The 19,006-nt window shown below is 45.0% G+C and overlaps 7 protein-coding genes across 7 annotated transcripts; 3 read left to right on the plus strand and 4 right to left on the minus strand.

Moving 5' to 3' along the window:
- Positions 1 to 1,015: 1,015 nt before the first annotated feature.
- JR316_0010445 (Alpha-amylase) lies at positions 1,016 to 3,630 on the plus strand (the record flags this gene model as incomplete). The annotated part of the gene is made up of 17 exons (XM_047896113.1): positions 1,016 to 1,214; positions 1,267 to 1,372; positions 1,420 to 1,463; positions 1,513 to 1,610; positions 1,665 to 1,759; positions 1,810 to 1,910; positions 1,961 to 2,080; positions 2,134 to 2,146; positions 2,206 to 2,282; positions 2,331 to 2,386; positions 2,444 to 2,585; positions 2,644 to 2,802; positions 2,858 to 2,990; positions 3,059 to 3,221; positions 3,273 to 3,329; positions 3,388 to 3,492; positions 3,550 to 3,630. The coding sequence occupies 17 exons, from the start codon at positions 1,016 to 1,018 to the stop codon at positions 3,628 to 3,630; spliced, it is 1,749 nt and encodes a 582-aa protein (XP_047744158.1).
- A 173-nt stretch (positions 3,631 to 3,803) lies between these two features.
- Positions 3,804 to 4,727, minus strand: JR316_0010446 (putative endo-beta-1,4-glucanase D; the record flags this gene model as incomplete). Its single annotated transcript, XM_047896114.1, has 6 exons — positions 3,804 to 3,833; positions 3,895 to 3,944; positions 4,000 to 4,141; positions 4,197 to 4,295; positions 4,348 to 4,622; positions 4,670 to 4,727. The coding sequence occupies 6 exons, from the start codon at positions 4,725 to 4,727 to the stop codon at positions 3,804 to 3,806; spliced, it is 654 nt and encodes a 217-aa protein (XP_047744159.1).
- Positions 4,728 to 5,828: 1,101 nt separating this feature from the next.
- On the minus strand, positions 5,829 to 7,149 carry JR316_0010447 (uncharacterized protein; the record flags this gene model as incomplete). The annotated part of the gene is made up of 3 exons (XM_047896115.1): positions 5,829 to 6,665; positions 6,711 to 7,028; positions 7,099 to 7,149. The coding sequence occupies 3 exons, from the start codon at positions 7,147 to 7,149 to the stop codon at positions 5,829 to 5,831; spliced, it is 1,206 nt and encodes a 401-aa protein (XP_047744160.1).
- A 361-nt stretch (positions 7,150 to 7,510) lies between these two features.
- JR316_0010448 (uncharacterized protein) lies at positions 7,511 to 8,327 on the minus strand (the record flags this gene model as incomplete). Its single annotated transcript, XM_047896116.1, has 2 exons — positions 7,511 to 7,954; positions 8,094 to 8,327. The coding sequence occupies 2 exons, from the start codon at positions 8,325 to 8,327 to the stop codon at positions 7,511 to 7,513; spliced, it is 678 nt and encodes a 225-aa protein (XP_047744161.1).
- Positions 8,328 to 8,555: 228 nt separating this feature from the next.
- JR316_0010449 (uncharacterized protein) lies at positions 8,556 to 9,537 on the minus strand (the record flags this gene model as incomplete). The annotated part of the gene is made up of 2 exons (XM_047896117.1): positions 8,556 to 9,167; positions 9,220 to 9,537. 2 exons carry the CDS (start codon positions 9,535 to 9,537, stop codon positions 8,556 to 8,558), a joined length of 930 nt encoding a protein of 309 aa, XP_047744162.1.
- Positions 9,538 to 10,047: 510 nt separating this feature from the next.
- On the plus strand, positions 10,048 to 11,299 carry JR316_0010450 (3-ketodihydrosphingosine reductase TSC10; the record flags this gene model as incomplete). The annotated part of the gene is made up of 7 exons (XM_047896118.1): positions 10,048 to 10,089; positions 10,142 to 10,273; positions 10,327 to 10,560; positions 10,609 to 10,735; positions 10,794 to 10,976; positions 11,025 to 11,149; positions 11,201 to 11,299. 7 exons carry the CDS (start codon positions 10,048 to 10,050, stop codon positions 11,297 to 11,299), a joined length of 942 nt encoding a protein of 313 aa, XP_047744163.1.
- Positions 11,300 to 14,175: 2,876 nt separating this feature from the next.
- On the plus strand, positions 14,176 to 18,646 carry JR316_0010451 (Glycogen phosphorylase; the record flags this gene model as incomplete). Its single annotated transcript, XM_047896119.1, has 30 exons — positions 14,176 to 14,248; positions 14,316 to 14,408; positions 14,472 to 14,543; positions 14,597 to 14,649; positions 14,708 to 14,809; positions 14,863 to 15,102; positions 15,158 to 15,410; positions 15,472 to 15,550; positions 15,669 to 15,829; positions 15,888 to 15,910; positions 15,966 to 16,091; positions 16,144 to 16,193; positions 16,247 to 16,271; positions 16,411 to 16,528; positions 16,580 to 16,653; positions 16,708 to 16,772; positions 16,828 to 16,850; positions 16,913 to 16,938; positions 16,993 to 17,223; positions 17,274 to 17,324; positions 17,378 to 17,468; positions 17,519 to 17,535; positions 17,595 to 17,817; positions 17,874 to 17,902; positions 17,961 to 17,979; positions 18,034 to 18,055; positions 18,111 to 18,239; positions 18,303 to 18,361; positions 18,423 to 18,505; positions 18,560 to 18,646. The coding sequence occupies 30 exons, from the start codon at positions 14,176 to 14,178 to the stop codon at positions 18,644 to 18,646; spliced, it is 2,697 nt and encodes an 898-aa protein (XP_047744164.1).
- Between the last annotated feature and the right edge of the window lie 360 nt (positions 18,647 to 19,006).

Raw genomic sequence — 19,006 nt, forward strand, 5'->3', positions numbered from 1 at the left:
TCGAATGTGCGACCAAACGCTTCCGAAGCCGGTTCCTCTCACTATCTAAAGATATCCTATCCAGAAACTTCTTGTAAATCGTCATGCGGGGTGTTACCCCGCCTCCACAAAATCTATTCCCCGGTTGGTTCTACCCAGCCTGAGGACTAACGCTTGACAGTAAAGTATCATTTTATAACGGATATGTCGATTGCGTTCTGCATGGACTTCGCCAAAATCAGAGCTAGTAAAGATCGACGACGATGTAAATAGTTGACGGACAGACTCACCTATGCAATATGTCTATAACAAAGAAGCTTGGAACGTAGTATGGAAAGCTGGCCTGCGCATGCCGCGTGATGGCCGATCATGCTAAGAGATCTAAGCTAGTACAGGTTTCCAGCTTTCCATACTTAGGAACGGAATAGAGATGGCAAAGATTGTTCAGCAAAATGCTCCACTTAGTGTTAACTCTACCTATAGAAAGGCCATTGCGAAGCTATTGCAGTCTAGTAACCAGCCGCTTTTCCTGAAACGTCTACAATTCACGGTACATAGAGATTACACATACATCGGTCCTAAGCAACTACTCCTACCGGAGGGCGAACTCACGCTCAATTCCCACGTGTCGCTCGCGTTTCCGACAATTTTGTTGTCACCAGTTGAACTCGAACCTCCATGGGCAAGGATTCCGCAAAGTCTCCAGGTACGTATTTCCTCGCCCTCGGGATTTGGTGACATATCGGCGTTTATCAGAACGGGCCTGATGGCTGGAAATTTGTTCCACTCTGCACATTGTCCTACCTGTCAAATGATCAAACTTTTATTCGGGAACACCTGTTCTTCAGACTTTCATGGCCAAAAATACGGTAGTGTAGCGACAGTTCGGAGTCGCCTGATATCAATGACTAGTTCTATTTCTTTTCGCCGTCATACCTAGATCGGAGGCTACCGTCGAAGTGACGTTTAAATAGTGCTTCGTTTCGCAACATTCATCCAGCTCTCTAGTTCTGTGCTCTCTCCCCCTTTCGCAGTAATGGGCATTATCAAGTTAACCTCTCTGTTAGGGCTATTTTCCTATGCCGTTGCAGGCCCTGTTTGGTCAAATTCCAGCCTCGATGCTCGGGCCACATCTTCAAAGTCGGTCATCATTCAAATGTTTGAATGGACTTGGGATAGCGTCGCAGCAGAATGCACCAGTTTTATTGGTCCTGCCGGCTATGGTTTCGTCCAAGGTGTGTACACTCAACTATGTGACTGGTATCACATTCTTACTATTGAATTTAGTCAGCCCTCCCCAGGAACACATTACCGGCTCTCAATGGTGGACTGATTACCAACCTGTCTCCTATATTCTAACTTCCAAGCGCGGTAACCGCTCTCAATTCCAAAAGTCAGTAATTCTTCCGACGTTTATGGGTGAACCTAATTTTGTGGCAGCATGATTGCGACATGCCATGCTGCTGGTGTTAAAGTTATTGCAGGTAACTGTGTCATCAGGTGTATATCACCGCGGTTCTGAATGATTTGTAGATACCATTTTCAACCATATGGCTGGAGTCGACTCCGGAACGGGGGTGGCTGGAAGCTCTTTCACCCATTACGTCTATCCTGGAATTTATCAAAATCAGGTCAAAAGCATTATATATTCTTTAGTACGTCTACTGATGATCTAACGTTCACAGGACTTCCACCATTGCGGACTCGAGCCAGGGGACGATATTGTCAACTACGATAACCGCCTTGAAGTCCAAACATGTGAATTGGTTAACTTAGCCGAGTGTGTATATAAATACTAGCGTCTAGTTCATTTGATCTGATCTTTTCTAGTCTTGCAACAGATACGGAATACGTTCGATCGCGTCTGGCGCAATACGGGAACGATCTCTTGTCACTCGGTGTGGATGGTCTTAGGCTCGATGCTGCAAAACGTAAGTATCCACAGAATACGAACGGGTGAATTAATTTACATTTGTCACAGATATTGCTGCCACCGATCTTGCAAACATCGTTTCCAGACTCTCTCCTGCTCCTTACATCACCCAAGAGGTTATTTGGGGAGCTGGGGAACCTATACAGCCTTCGGAATATACGGGGATTGGTGAGGCAGTTACATCTAGATAGATATGAATTTGTTTACTCACCATTTGGTAGGAGAGGTACAAGAGTGCGTAGAATGTCTGCCAAGAAATTCATTTAAACAAAAGGCGAACACCTTTGCATTAGATTTAGGTACACAACCGCTCTCAAAAATGCTTTTTCCGGAGGAGGCATTTCGAGTTTGCAGAACCTCGACAATCAAGGTAAGCAATCCTTCGTGATATGAATGACACCTTTTCAACATATATCAGGTTGGGTCTCTGGATCGCAGGCAAATGTATTCGTATCGAATCACGATACTGAAAGAGTGAGTGCTAATCTATCGTGTAAGTGCCTCGTTAAGCTTTTGTAATCATGTGAATAGAACGGGGATTCGTTAAACATCAACTCTCCCTCTAATACATACATTACTGCTACTATATTTTCGCTGGCCCACCCTTACGGAAGACCCACCATCCTATCAAGCTTCTCCTTTTCAACAACAGACGATGGAGCTCCTAATGGAGGTACTACCATCTCCGAGCTTCTTCAAATTGGTCATGAACTGATGATTCGAGTCCATAGGATCGGGGACATGTAGTGCAACAGGAGGCTCTGCAGGATGGCTCTGCCAACACCGTTTCGTCGCAATAAGCGGTATGGTAGGGTTCCGCAACAATGTCGGAACAGCAGCTCTTACCAATTGGGTTTCTCCTCAATCTGAGCAAATCGCCTTTGGACGGGGTATGTATTTCCGTCTTGATTTTCCCAGGAGCCTCTTTGCTCATCGAGAATTCAGGTGCTCTTGGATTCGTAGCAATTAATAATGCAGATTCCACATGGAGCTCCACCTTCACTACGTCTTTGCCTGATGGATCTTACTGCGATGTGATTAGTGGAAAGTCATCTTCAGGACTGTGTACTGGCACTGGGTATGCATGAGAATCTTTCATTTCACCCTATGAATTTCAATTTCTTACTATGATACCCACCTCTGTAGGATAACTGTCTCGGGTGGGGCATTCACTGCCACAGTACCCGCACGCAGTGCTATTGCCATTCACACCGGTGCACTCGGTGCAGGCTCAGTTGCGACCGTTCCGACACCATCTGGAAGTGTTGCCGTATTATTCCAGGAAACTGCAACCACAACGTTTGGACAGGTGTGCAGCATATCTATCTTTAGGGGATGAGCTAATCGGTTACTTTCGAAGAATATTTTTCTTGTTGGGAGCATTTCCCAACTTGGGTCATGGGCGCCTGCTTCGGCTGTGAGCGCATGTCATTTCAATCGTTTTACAGGTTTCTAAGGGAGTTCCTTGCTTTAAGATTGCTCTTTCTTCAGCGTCGTATCCAGTGTGGACTGTGACGGTATCTCTACCTGCAGGAACAACCTTCCAGTATAAATTTATCAGAAAGAATACTGATGGAAGTGTAAGTGATTCTAAAATATAACAAAGATTTAAACGTTTATACGTCGACCGACCACAGATCACCTGGGAATCAGATCCAAATCGCCAAGCAACTGTTGGAAACTCGGGAACGACGACGCTAACGACATCTTGGAGATGAGCTCTGTTGTCGGCTCATTGGCACGTCCAAACGGATGGCGTCATGATGGCTATATGACGCCAAATATTTATTGAATCACAGTTGAATTTAATTGTTTTCGAAACTACAGATATGAATATTGGTTTTAGTGATGTTTGCGATCCGGCTGGGTCTCCCACAAGCCAATACACTCTTCATCCGCGCCAGGGCCTCGGTCCGGGGACCTAAATCATCAAACAAACATTTAAAAAGCAGTTTGAAGTAACGATCAAGATGAACACGTACGGTGTATGAGGTCGGGACGGGGTTGTAGATGTTGACAGTCAATCCTGGGTCTACAGTACACATACGTCAGGTTGCAAGAAAAATGGATGAGCACCGATATCATACCGGATGCAGAGACATATCCGGGAATGGAGACCTTGGAAGGGTTGCCAGACCCACCGCCAGTGATGTTGATTTGAGCGCAGGAAATATACCATTGAGGTGCACCAGCAACATGGAGACCAATTTGCTCAATGCGCACCAGGTACTGTAAAACAAGAGACCTAAACGACTGTAAAAGTGCGTAATGAAAAATTATTCACCTCTCCAGAAGGAGTGTTCGATGGGATAGTGGTCGTAAGTTGAGCAAGGTTGAAGTCGGTGAAAGTGAATGGGTTGAAGGTGGCACCCCATTCAGCGATCTAGGAGGAAATTGAATATATGATTTTGGTCTGGATATTATATGTAGCTTACCTTGAACCAGTTAGCACCACTGCCATCCCAGCTAGCGACAGATCCAGGAGCCTTGCCGAGGTAGATAGCAGCGGGTCCTTGGTGGTAGAGAGTGTTGTCGAGTTTGAAGCCGATAGTACTGCCGGCAGAAACCGAAACAGTTTGCGACGCAGCTCCGGGAGATACATTGCATCGGACGTCGTTCGACGTAACAGAAGTGACGGGGGAGTTGTTGATGGGTTGACGAACGGCCGCGCTGGAGGTGGTGCTTCCAGCAATCAAGGTGTTCCAGATGTCTAAATAAAATGAGAAAACAAACAGAGAAATCGGTAAAAGTATTTACAGTGAGCGGACGCGCTTTGCGCCAAGATGGCAATACCGACGAGACCAGAGAGCTTCATTTCCAACACTGAGAGATGGGTGACGGGTGAGAGGATGATAGCATTGCTGTCGTCCTGCCCGACATTTTATGGGATGGACCGGAAAAATATCGTTGGTTGTTCGCCGCACAACAGTCTCGTAACGTAGGCGTAAGTCCTTAGACTACTTCCACATTACCCCGCCGAGCCATACGAAGCAGCCTGGACGCTTGTGTTGACATAACACGGTTAAGATACGGATGAACACGATGAGGTCAGTTCCATCCCCAAATTGCCAATGTGCATGGGGAAACTTACGAATCCACCTTGCTCGGGGAAAATGGGGCCGTGGTATCTTGCTGATAGAACCTAAGCTTCCCTGTAAATAGCCGCCGATGATCAGTAGTGATCTAAAGTAGTCTTTAGCAGTCTTTAGCTTACACAAAGTCCTTAAACGAGCCAGAAATGTACCAAATCAAGTTTTGCTTGGCTCCGCCGAATCCATAAAAGAGACTCCACCTCCGGACAATCTCCCTTTTCGGACCTCGTTTATCGCATTATCCTCCTATTCGTTGCTCACCTCGGTATCTTTGAGGCTTGAGTACATTTACACCACATGCCTGTGGTGGCTTATACTCCACTGGAGCATACCCAGCTAGCAACACATTCGCTAACCAAAGTAAGTGTTAGTGCACCGTCTCAGATATTCGCCTGCTGATGCTATATCCATATGTTCCCGGTACAGCCATCACGGCACTTGTAGCTGCTTCGACCCTCTTTTGGGTGTTGATATCTAATGGCCAGCCTGCATACGTGTGTCATTGCTAAATATAATGTCGTGCAGAGGTATTAAATCCTTCTTATTAGACCGGCGAAAATAACTCACCTGATCACAATGTAGCCGGATAGGTCAAGTAGAAAGAAGCCGTAGTTGAACAGTGTCATCGACTGTAGCCAAGGAATCGAGCGAAATTACGTCCAAGGTTTTCTCGAAGTTTCAACAACGTCGATGGTCAGTTTCAGGTGGAGAAGAATATCATTCAGGAGAAGCCACAACAAACATTATCAAGGGTTTGGTTCGTATGGGTAAAAAATTAGCGGTGAAGTAATCTATTGACGTGAACAGTTACCACTATTTTTTTGTTAAGGATTTGCGTAACCCAAAACCTCTTCATCGCCCGTCAGGACTTCATCAGAGTCAAAATCACTACCAGCGAGATCGGAATCAGATATAGTCGAGCTGTCCCCGCGTTCACTGTCCTCCTTCATTGAATCGTCGTCGTCTTGGTTTTCTTTATCACTTTCGTCTTCAGACATATCCTCGTCCGAATGAATATACCAGCGGTCGAGGTGATTGTAAGTAACCCCACTGGTAGTGAAAAATGCTGGATCGTCTCCTTCGAGCTCGGCTTGGTCTGAGTCGTCGTCGGACAAGTCGTAATCGTTGGCATACACAGGGGTGTCAGCGTCATCGTCTGAGGCATACCTGCAGTCCATCATATTGGGGCGGCATATATCCAATTCTCCGCGGAATTTTGGATAGGTAATCCAAATGCCTGGCGATTCTTCTTCAGTGGCCCAGTTACCGGTATCAGGGAGAACGGAAATGTCGTCCAGCAAGCTTTCGACGAATTCCCGACCGTCCACATCTGTTTCTTCAAGTCTTACCCGCCTTCCGAGATAGATTTGCCACACATCGTCATCGTTCATAGCAGGACCCGAGAACTGGTTGAAGATTTCAGGCGGAATGAATGCCGAAATTCCTTCATGTGGGATGAATACTAGGGAAAATAAAGTACACATCTCGGGCGTTGCCCCTCGCCGGAGTAGTTCCTTGTATTCCCCTATGCGAGAGGCATAATCTGCAGGTATTTCGATGCCCTCTTCAATTTCCTTTAGCGGTGTGTCTCCACGAGGAGCAATGTCACGATCAGGATGCTCCAATTGGGACTCCGTCGATGCAAGAATGGAGAATTCGTCCTTTGAAAAGTTAGAACGATAGAGGAAGCACTGACTAAGTCTTACCTCAAGGACCTGGTGAGGCTTTCCACAAAAATGACAAACGCCATCAGTTACCTCCCCTCCACAAGCCGTGTTTGTGCACAGATAGACATCTTCGAATTCCAAGGACTGTATGGGCTCTGGTGGAGCATCATCGTCTGTTTGTTCATCCCCCGTGATCTCGTCCTCGTCGTCCTCGTCGTCCTCGCCGTCTTCCGAATTCTGTATGCTTTCTTCGGCGCTGTCTTCATCCTGCGAGAGATCTTCGGAGTCATTTTTGGCTAAAAGGTTGGTTATGATCGCTTTCAGTCTTTTATTTTCCTCATCTTTGCGTTTGAGTTTCTTAAAAGCCAATAAACATCAGGTTAGTCGATGGTTTCCGAAACACCGGCTAGTAGACATTGTCACTCACCGAATTGGTTAGAATCAATCTCGCTTGAAGGTCTTTGATATTGGTAGACATAAGAGACGCGTGTAGTTGTCCCAGTATCCTTGATTTGACAACAAAGGAGGGTTGTCTGAAGATATTAGTGTCGCGCCAAGCAAGCCCCAAATTTACGCGACGTCTTTGATTGGCAACACCGCTGAAAAATAATAACGCGTAGTTTCCATATCCGTCAACGCTTTCAGGGGTCGTGAAAAGTTAGATGATTCGAAAGGTTGTCGACGCTTAAATGATTGGTACAAGATGTCGCTTTCTGCTCTTCTTTGCATTCATAAATCTGACTACCACAAAGACTAACTATGAGAATACAATAATGATGTTAACGTAGATTATGTGGAGAACATAATACAGATAAAACTTGGTGAATTCCTGTACGACTCTAAATCATGGTCCCATTACCATTGCCAACTTGAGCAGGGGGGCCTCCAAACTTGATACGGAGAATTTCTTCGTCACCACTGAACATTTCATCTGAATGGAAATCACTGCCAGAGTCGGTCATGGTAGTGTGGTCATCGTGATCGTCGTCCCCAGCGAGTTCGTCGAGCTGCTGTTCACCACCGGAGTCAGATTCCAACATGTCCTCTTCCTCATCTGAAGGGATGTACCAGCGATCCGCATGAAGGTAAGAAATGCCACCGGTTGTGGTATACATCGGTTCCTCCATTTCGACATCATCTTGCTCCGAGTCGTCGTCTGACAATTCATAATCATTTGATTGATTCGGTGGCACTATATTAGGGGAGGTCAGAGTGGACGATTCGGAGGCGATTTGCGAACGATTCAGGTCAGGATTCAAGACCGATTCTGACGCAGAAATTTGCTTCCGAAGCGCGATTCACTCTGACCCCCCCATTTCAAAACTTCGATTCACCTTCAATTCAGTAGGCGATTCACGGATGGTCTTTGTGCCAACTGATAATAAAAGTTGTTTAAAAGTAGTTTGAGAGAAGGTTTTGTACGCACTCAATCGAGCATTTGGATAGATCCTCTCCTTCTGCCTCGTTCTCTATCTCAGAACAATCCGATTCTCCATCCGATGACTCTACAAGCACCTCAGCCTCCTTCTGTTTGGCCCGCCGTGTAGATTTTGCTTTTTTGGCCTGTGTTTTGGTAGGTTTCTTGGGTAACGTGGTCTTGCTGAGCGATTTTGACGATGCTGAACGAGTTGTACGGCTCGAATTTTTGGCGGCCATAGTGAGAGCCTCACAGAAAGAGTCTGTGTATCACACCAGCCCTCACGATGATGGAGAAAAATCTTGATCATGTCAAGATCAAATATACAATTAGGTAAATTGAAAATAATTAATAAATTAAATACTGCTCGATTCTGCTGAGTAGAATCAAGCTGTTGAATCGTCTCTGAATCGTCGAAGCGGCGGAGCCGCTTCGACGATTCAGAGACGATTCAGCGATTCGGCGATTCACGTTCTGAGGCGATTCAGCGTCTTCCCACGCTTTTGATGACCAGAATCGTCTCTGAATCGTGTCGCTGAATCGCCTCCGAATCGTCCACTCTGACCTCCCCTATTTTCGGCTGCGATGTCGACCGAGTCCAAAATATCCCTCGGTTGAGATTCAACCTGCCCGCTATGTTTGGGGTATGTCACCCAAACGCCAGTTTCTTCTTCTTCCGTGACCCAGTTTCCGATGCCAGGGAGAACAGATATCTCATCCAGTATACTTTCAATAAATTCATAGCCGTCAATGTCATCTTTGGCGAGAGTCAATCGTCGTCCCAAATAGATTTTCCAGTCGCATTCGACCATTGAAAGACCAGCGAATTCTTCAAAGAGGTCTTCAGTGACCCTTGCGACGATTCCATTGGTGTAGGTAAATTCAAGTTTAAAAAGTTCGCACATTTCTGGGGTCGCGCCCCGGCGGAGAAGTGAGCGGTATTCCCGTGCGCGCGATTCGTACAAGGCAGGAAGTGGAGAATCGTCCTTTGGAATGGATTGCAAGGGCGTATTTCCTCTGGGGGCCATGCAGCGGTCTGGATGTTCTAGTTGAGACTCTGTTGACGCCATATTCTCATCCTGAGGAGTTTAGGGAACTTAGTTGCAGCGAGAACTTGCATCGAAGATTTACCTCCATGATTTGATGCTTTTTGCGACATAGAAAGCAGTAACCGTCAGTGACTTCCCCGCCACAGGCCTGGTCAGAGCAAAGGTAAATATCTTTGCATTCGTAAGATTGCGTAGGTATGGGGAGATCTTCTCCATCATCGTCGTCGGAGTCATCGCCTTCATCATCACTCTCCTCATCGTCACCTTTGTCGTCCGAGTCCTCAGTATCCAGATCGTCTTCAGTGGAGTCTTGGTCGGATTCAGACCCGTTGGAAACAATTTTTAAAGCTTTCTTGAGGCTTTTAATTTCAATCTTTTTTCTTTGCAGTTTCTGGGCCATGTTTTGTTGGCATTTGATTCGAACAAATGGGTGGTACGCACCAATTTCATATTACTTATTTGAGCTTCCGCGTCTTCTAAAGAGGTGGCCATAGTCCGCGGGAAGGCTAAGGTGGTGTTACGCGCTGTTGAAGTGATGACGGCTTATAAAATTTTGCAAATGAACGACCACTGTGCGGTTGAATAAAATGTGCCACTGCTAGTAGTAGTCGTAAATTTGTAGAGGTAACGCCTTATAGAACTTGCAAGTGTATGAGATACAGATATAGAGTGCAGTCAGACAGAATGAATAAATGCAACCCCTGTCGTAGAACAGGCCGAAAAGATGATATTTTTAAATTTAAGAACGATGAGAAAGGTTTTGATGCGCCTATTCTGTTTGAAATACAGCCCGTGGAAAAACAACGCGTAAACAATCGAGTGTCACGTGAATATCACTGTCAGAGTTGCCAAGAAATTACATGGCAAGGTTCCTTGCGCAATCTTCGCGGCGACACGACCAAGTTCTGCAATGTTTGGTCTTTTCTCCAAAAAGTGGAACCCGGAGGGCAAAGTCAGTGGTCTCCCCCTTGTCTCGAATGGCGAGTCATTGAATGTCCACGTAGCATGTCTATATAACAGGAGGAAGTTCGGGATTGGGATTGGGTCTTGCCCATATTCTCGCTCAAAAGGGAGCACACATTTCCATTGTCGCGAGGAGTCAGAGCAAATTGGACGAGGCCATTGAATCTATCGAGGTGAGAATGGGACCTTGTCTAGACGGTTGTTGCGCCTTACCTTGAAACTTCAGAAACTGCGAGTGAACCCCTCGCAAATCTTCAAAGCGTATTCTCATGCGCTGGACTCTGGTGATGCGGCAGCCAAAGCTCTTCAACTGGTTGCTGAGGCTCATGGCGGTGAACTGCCCGACGCCATCTTTACATGCGCTGGATCTTCAAAACCAATGTTCTTCATTGACACAACGGAGCAGGACATGGTGGATGGAATGACGAATGCGTATTGGTTGCAGGCATGGACAGCTTGGGTATGTTACAGCGTTTTTCTACAGCGTGTTAGCTCTCATAAAAGGCAGGCCGCTACAAAACAAATGGTCAAGGCCGGGAAGAAAGGCGCCAAAATTGTATTCGTGTCATCGCTTCTCGGGTATATGAGTTTCTTGGGGTATACCTCGTACACGCCAGGGAAACATGCGCTAAGAGGTCAGTAGACTCGTAAACATTTTCATTCTAACCTCGCTAATGCAATCACACACCTCAGGCCTTGCTGACACTCTCCACTCGGAACTCAAACTCTACGGCATCGACGTCCACATTTACTTCCCTGGTACAATGTTTACACCCGGCTATGAGGAGGAGAACAAGACAAAACCAGCCATTACACAGGCTATAGAAGGTACGGACGGATTGACCTCGGACCAGGCAGCGCAGGCGTTATATAAAGGTATGCCGTTCCGCTGGACGATTGGCCTTGTAGACTGACGGATCTTAGGCGTCGTGAACGGAAATTACCATATCTCTGGCGACTTAATTACTGACCTATTCCACGCATCAACGCGTGGGTCTGCTCCGAGAAACAATTGGCTATTGGAGGGACTGTATGATTTGGTCGCTTATGTGGGTCAATCATGTTTCACTCTGGATAGTTGTTCATTGTTCTTTTTACAGTTTGCCGTCCCAGTGTGGCGGTCTGGGGTAGAGTCACAGGTACTTGCGCACCGGGACGAACATCAGACATACCTCGCCAAGAAAGGATTCTTCTCGTAAAAGCTCTGCGCACAGTTTCAACACCTACAGATGCTACACCATTCTATTAACATCTATACCATTGTATTTATTCTGCTATGTTGTCTAACCTCCGTTACTCGAGGCCTATAATCTATAGTTTTGAAGTGCTGACCAGTGACGACCTCAGCGAGACTTTAGGTCATCAAGCTGAACAAATTTGTCGCAGGCTCGGCAAATAAGGACCTCGAACACTGCTATTTCCTATACAGCGATGGCATATAGTTTACTGGGAGAAATTTGTGCGTACCGTGCGGCGTACGAATGAGCTCGACAAGAATCATTTCGTTTGTATTTGGCAGCGGTGGTTTGGGAATGTTGCTGTGTCGGCAAAGGTTGCAATTTGGCTGATAGATAACCAGCAGATAACAAATTCACAAATCCTGCATCTTCCACTGCGTTTCATAGACTCAAAAATTAATGCAGCAAATGCAGAGATGTAAACAAAATGCGTTGGGATGCTGGATGGGTTGGCCAATTTTTTTCCGAAGTATACATCTCACCACAAAGTTTACATTTCTCCCTGAATTCAGATTCTTGGATTTCAGGAAGTTCAGATTATGCTTTTGAGTACACTCTTTCTGTTGAAGGACTGGTCAAAATCAACGAGTTGCCAAGGGTCATTGTGCCATTGACGAGTTTCGGTGACATGGCCAAACATGAAAAGTGAACTGTACGGTTGAAACTCAACAACCATGCAAAAAAAAAAATGCCTGCTGGCTCATTACTAGTGGTGTTGCACAATCCCTGATAGCGTGACAGGCAGGGATAATCACGCGTCACGCAAGGTTTTGTCACAAAACCTGATACATGCCTATATTTCTTCATTCTAGACAGTTACCTTCTTATAATTCAGAACTAATGAAGTCCAACACACATATAACACACATTTGAGTTATAAAAGTAAGGCTTGAATGCAAATAGTACATGAAATAAGTGATTTATCAAAAATCACATGATGATAACAAAGAGAACTTGCATGCTGCAGATCTGAGAAATATGGTTTGGAATTTGAGATGAGAATAGACATGTTGACTTTAAAAAACCGAGCATTTATCATCTTGAATCATGAAAATCGGTGCAGAATTCATGTAGATATGCTCTCTCGTCTAAACATGGTCAATGCGGAATGACACAGCCAAAAATAGACGCGGCTAAGAGTGGCTCCCGCTCCCAGCCATCCAAAGGCCAAAAATTGTTAAAGGTGTAAAATGGTCATTTCTTCACCAAATCTCATGATTTTAACTGCGCTGGAATGCTGTTTTAAAGGGCATTTCAGTTCAACGATATATAATGTAATCAATAACATCTATGATATATATAATGGTAGTAATATTGATCCATAACCAGTATTTGGCTATCAACTCATTACAGCCTCAAAACTGCAAGTAGTTTTGCAGACATAAAGTAATCTAATTTCTATATGCCACAACTCTATCAGAGCAGATTTTTTATATTGTGCCTCTAAGTATGTTAAAGTGCCTATTTTACACGTATATCTCAGAAACCAGGAAGAATTTCAAAATTCGGCTCTGATAGGTCGATTCCAAATTCAATTCTAATGAAAAAAACTCTACAGATCATACCTATATGTGTATTTCTTGAGGAGATAATGCATAAATATCTTTGAGGTCTAAATTTGGCAGGCAAAACACCTTGATTAAGCATTTAAAACACATTGACAACTTTTTACAGCTAATTAATACCATAGGTCCAGAGATAAACTATCTTCTGCCTCTATTGACATAAAAAATGGCGAAACCTTGATTTGTGCAAAGCACAAACTCGATGTCTCAAGAAATTGTCTGGTCACAGGTGTGACCTCGCCTGTCACTTGGTGTCACACTAACCGGGGATTGGACATCCCCATTACTAGAAAAATGGTTACTTTTGCGTTAATTGTTACAGGAAAATGGTTTCCCCTTTAAAAATGTCCATTTTTATGCCAAATTTATGAAAAAGAACCGTTTCTCTTGTAAACGTGGGCATTTTTGTACCTACAAAACTACGATGAATAATTATATAATATGTTGTTTTTGTTAACTTTTTCAAAAAATATGGTTTGGGATGCACTTCCGAAGAATTTTCTCTAAAAAAATGTCAACCAAAGGCACCTAATCAAATACATAACATGTATGTAATCCGTTTTATTTGACATATACGAATATGTGCCAACCAGGGGGCTCCCACCGAAGCTTACTGAGAAAAGAAGGGTGGCAAATCAGAGTTTTATTCTAATTGGTGCAGTGTAAAGTAACAAATGGGAGCGAGGTAAAAACTGAGTACTACTTGGAGAAGTCACATGATATGTGATATTTTGTCTGATGTCCGGGGTCCCGCAGACATCCAGAAACAACAAGTGGCCGGCAGAAGGCGGCGATCAATGTTTGGCAATACCCTTGGAGGCTCGCAGCGCTTCGCCATTAGTTCCCGACTCATTTGATATTTCCGCGGGCCAGAGCTTGCCGCTCTGGACCGCACAAGCTAGCGCATCAGCCGGATTCCATTTACCTGGCTTCGTCGGTAAACGTTCGTAGTGTGCGTTCAACTACCTCGGCTCCAAATTCTTATCAGCAAAGGTCGAAATTTTGTGCACAGAACATGGGCGATTATGAGCATGTTATTGCTGATGAGGGCCTGATTGAGAAGTGAACACCGTCGAGAAGATAATCTGGAAATTTGCGTGCTAAAATGTTGTCCTCAAAATAACCAATAGCGCCAAATTAGGCAGGTTACGAAACGTGATGACGTCTTGTTATGCGACGCCAGAGGACCATGGGCCCATCACGCTATAAAGACCCTCCCTAATTCCCCCTTCTCTTCTCCTTCCCCCCTTATCGCGCTTGTTGTCGGAAACGATGACCTCCACCATCGATCCGAATACTATTGGCAAACCAGTGCGCCCACGTCGCCATGTCCGCACTCTCACAGGTTAGCGATCTCGTTCATGTTTGGACATTGTCAATCTTGTTTCTGTCTCACCATCGTGGGCCCATAGGTTATCTTCCTGAGAAAGACGAAGAAGGACGCGATAAATGGCCTAAGGGTGAAGAAAAGGTCTGGAAAGATGGGATGAGGTCTCTCGATAAGGGTGCGTGCGACAGATCTACGGCGTTGCGAGTGGTTCTCATATTTATGCTGCGATGTGGATAAGATGTCAACGATATCACGCGTTCTTTTGTGAACCATGTCCAAACCTCTCTGGCCCGTCAACCATACAACATTGGTATGCGCATATATGCTCCATTTTCATCGTTGGAAGCTGAAATTTTAGCAAAGATGACCTCGGTGCATACCATGCTGCCGCTCTCTCCACACGAGACAATCTTTTGGTAAATTGAGTCTTTTTTGAACGCATATATGTACTCATACTTGCATCTCCCACGCCAGGTAAACTGGAACGATACCCAGCTAACATATACTCGCAAAGCCCCTAAACGAGCTTACTATCTTTCACTGGAGTTTTTGATGGGGCGAACTCTCGATAACGCTGTAAGTTTTGTAACCCCTATCTACTACAGCGCATATATCTCATCGCATCTTAGCTCCTTAACCTGGGGCTTAAAGATGAATATAAACAAGGTGTCCGCAAGCTCGGATTCAACATTGAAGATATCCTAGAGCAGGAGAGAGACGCCGGTTTAGGAAATGGTGGACTTGGTCGCCTCGCTGCCTGCTATCTTGACTCTTCCGCCTCTCAAGAGCTTCCTGTCTGGGGTTACGGTCTGCGATACAAGTACGGTATCTTCCAGCAGCTTATTTCTCCCTCAGGAGACCAGCTTGAGGTCAGATCCACAATGACGCTTTGAAGTGACGATGTTCTTCTGACATGACATACAGGCTCCTGACCCATGGCTGGACAATCAAAACCCATGGGAACTCCCCCGTCTTGACGTCACCTATCAAATTAGATTCTACGGACATGCCGACAGACTCGACGATGGAACTGGGCGTGCTTTATGGCAAGGCGGACAGGAAGTCCTTGCACAGGCGTATGATGTTATGATTCCTGGGTATGGAACCCGGTCGACTAACAACTTGAGGCTCTGGGAAAGCAAACCCAAGCGAGGATTCGACTTGAACTCCTTCAATGGTACGCTATTTTCGTGCTGCTGTTGTGTAATCTGGCCTGACTCAATATGTGCCATGTATAGCTGGAAACTACGAAGGAGCTGTTGAATCGTCCAACAGTGCTCAAGCTATCACCTCTGTTTTGTATCCCAATGATCATACGTAGGTCTTTTTCTTCATTTCAACACTTTTTCTCTGACAAGCATATTTTTAGGACATGTACGTTCTCTTGCGTTATAAACATCTGCATTGCAAATCTTGACATTGTGACATCTTACAGTTGGAAAGGAGTTGAGATTGAAGCAGCAGTAGTACGTGTTCTGGTTTCCGGCAAAGGTGCCATGGCTTATTCTGTCATTAGCTTCTGGACCGCTGCCAGTTTAGCTGACATTTTGCGTCGCTTTAAGAATCTTAACAAGCATATCCGCGAATTCCCTGACTGTATGTATCATCCTGGAGTGTAGCAATCGTTTCGTACTGAAAACCTTTTTTATAACAGATGTTGCTATCCAGCTAAACGATGTAAGTGTTTAAAACTATGTTCGAGGCTTCGAGGTGTTCATCTATATCCCTTAAGACCCACCCTACTCTTGCCATTCCTGAATTGATGAGAATACTGATCGACGAGGAAGACCTAAGCTGGGATGCTGCCTGGTCCATCGTCACCAACGTTTTCTTCTATACTAACCACACCGTGCTTCCTGTGAGTTACGCTTTGAATTATGCCTTTCAGCGAATGAACCCATACCTTACAGGAAGCTCTCGAAAAATGGCCTGTGCCTTTGTTGGAGCACGTCCTGCCAAGGTTTGTATTATTCGCTCCGCTTCCGTATTGTCTTTTTCTCATTCCTTTTCTAGACATATGCAGATCATCTATGATATCGTGAGTCTTCCGTGCACCTATGTTCGAATGTTAACTCGTCGCTGAATTCTATTTGACAGAATCTGTCCGTCTCCTAATTATTTTACCTTTAGGGGTTATTACTGATAGCTCTCTTATACACTTAGGTTCTTCCTCCAAGGTATATCTATTGCCTATGAAACCCCGTAGGGCAATGCTGATTCAATGCGCCATTTTAGCTGTTGAGAAAAAGTTCCCTGGAGACCGCGACAGGCTCTCAAGGATGTCCCTGATCGAAGGTAAACTGTCTGTTTGCTCTGTCTTCAGCAAAAATCTTACGTTTGCTTCAGAGGGCATCCCAAAACAGGTTCGCATGGCGCACCTTGCATGCATTGGCAGTCGCAAAGTAAATGGGGTTGCCGAGGTGGGTTCCGTTCAAAGTCAGGGGTATTTATATACTGAATACGATCCATCACAGTTGCACAGTGAACTCGTTCGAACCACTATCTTAAAAGATTTCGTCGAATTTGAGGGAATCAGCAAGTGAGTCGGTTCAACGTCTGTTCCATATTATTTTTCTGATGTTGCCTTTTCCTAGATTCGGAAACGTTACCAACGGAAGTTAGTTTAAAAACCACATGTTTTTCTATCATTATTTCGATTCTGACGCTCTCTACTCCCAGTCACTCCCCGCCGATGGCTCGACCAGGTTGGTAGTGATGACAGACATCTGTATCTTATAAGCATATTAACCAGATTTTAGTGTAACCCAGAACTCAGCGCCCTCATTTCCAAAACCCTTAAGCTGGACAAGAGCGTGTGGTTGAAAGACCTCACCAAACTTGAAGGCCTGCTTCCATTTACTGAGGACAAGGCTTTCCGCGACGAGTGGGCAGCCATCAAGCAGCGCAACAAGGAGCGCCTCGCTCACTATGTGCAGACTACCTTGGGTCTTACCATTCGTACCGATGCTATGTTTGATGTGCAGATCAAGGTACGAGTATCGAATATGTATACTTCATTACCTTACTAACGAGTATTTAGCGTATCCACGAGTACAAACGCCAAACTCTTAATATCTTGGGAGTCATCCATGTAAGAGCTGTCGGGTTAAAATGGAATAGCCTATGTACTAACTGTTGCTCCAGCGCTACTTCACTTTGAAGAACATGTCAGCGGAGGAGAAAAAGAAGGTCAACCCCCGTGTTGTATTCTTCGCTGGAAAAGCTGCCCCTGCCTGTAAGTTTTCACTAATCGTTCTTTACAATTGACTCATAAAAAATTTCTAGATTTCATTGCCAAGCTCGTAAGTCTACAGGGAGCATTCGATAAGCATGATAATTTTAGCTTACACAAATTTACTAGACGATTCGCTTGATTGTGAATGTCGCCCGGGTCATCAACTCCGATCCAGATACCAAGGATTATCTGCAACTTTACTTCTTGCCAGATTACTCCGTCTCGTTGGCAGAGGTTTTGATCCCAGCTTCTGATATCAGTCAACACATCTCCACTGCTGGAACTGAAGCTTCTGGTACTTCGAACATGAAGTTCTGCCTGAACGGTGGGCTTTTGCTCGGAACAGTTGGTAAGGCATAGTTCTTATGCTGATATTCAACGTGGGCTTACTGTCTGGTGTGCTAGATGGTGCTAACATTGAGATCGCCGAAGAGGTTTGAAATATTTTTAATTATCAGCGCGAACTCTTTTCTGACTTTGATATCTCTGCAGGTTGGAGAAAGCAATGTCTGTGAGTATTATTTTTTAGTTTCAATAGGGTTATTTCAGTTCTAATCCTTTTTAGTCTTCTTTGGACACTTGACTCCGTAAGTTACCCTGTTTGTGCATCACCATTTCTTCGTATCTAATGATTGCTTCCAGTGCCGTCGAGGACCTTCGCTATCAGCACTTGTACCATCCCATCCCGATTGAACAGAAATGCCCAGCGTTGGCCCATGTTATCAATCAAGTTGCCGCTGGAGTGTTCGGCGATGGTCATGTCTACGAGCCGTGAGTACAATTTCCCTGTTGACTTTTGAATCGATGTTCAACGCATATTTTATTATTCGACAGTCTCCTCAACACCATCAGGCAATCTGATTACTACCTGCTTACTGACGACTTCGATTCTTGTACGTCTCCCAATTAACAAGGATTTTTCTGATCTTCGACGTTGATATCCTTTGACTGTAGACATCGCTGCTCTTGCTATGGTTGACGAGGCGTACCTTGACAAAGATGAGTGGGCTAAGAAGTCCATTAGGACGACTGCCAAGGTAAGCACTAGTTGTCATTATGTTAACGTACGCTAACTTTGATTACCCTTTCAGATGGGCAAGTTCAGCTCTGACCGTGCCATCAACGAGTACGCGGAGAGTTACTGGAACATCGAGCCAGTCATTGTTGAGAAAGCTTGATTCCAGAAGGGAGGGGTGAGATATCTTGGGAAATGAAGAATCTTTTTGAAATAACGGGGTATTGTGTTGGAATTCAGAAGTGGTGGAGTCTTCAGGGATACCCTGAAGAATCGGGATATGGGAGAACAAAAGAATGTATGTTTTACAGATTTGTATGTAGGAATACACTTGAGCCACTTGAGCCACGGGGGTTTAACTGCTTTGGCAGTTTGCAGTTGTAAGTGAACTATGTTTATGTTTGATGGATTTGAGATGAGATTGTGAGACTTCAGAGTACTGAGTGCCTTTTCTGAGCCGTTGTAATGCTGAAGGCCTGAAATACCGCTATGAGCGGCGTCTTAGGGTGCGTGAGGGCTCCTT

Source organism: Psilocybe cubensis, chromosome 10 (assembly GCF_017499595.1).
Source record: "Psilocybe cubensis strain MGC-MH-2018 chromosome 10, whole genome shotgun sequence".
Taxonomy (NCBI): Eukaryota; Fungi; Basidiomycota; class Agaricomycetes; order Agaricales; family Agrocybaceae; genus Psilocybe; species Psilocybe cubensis.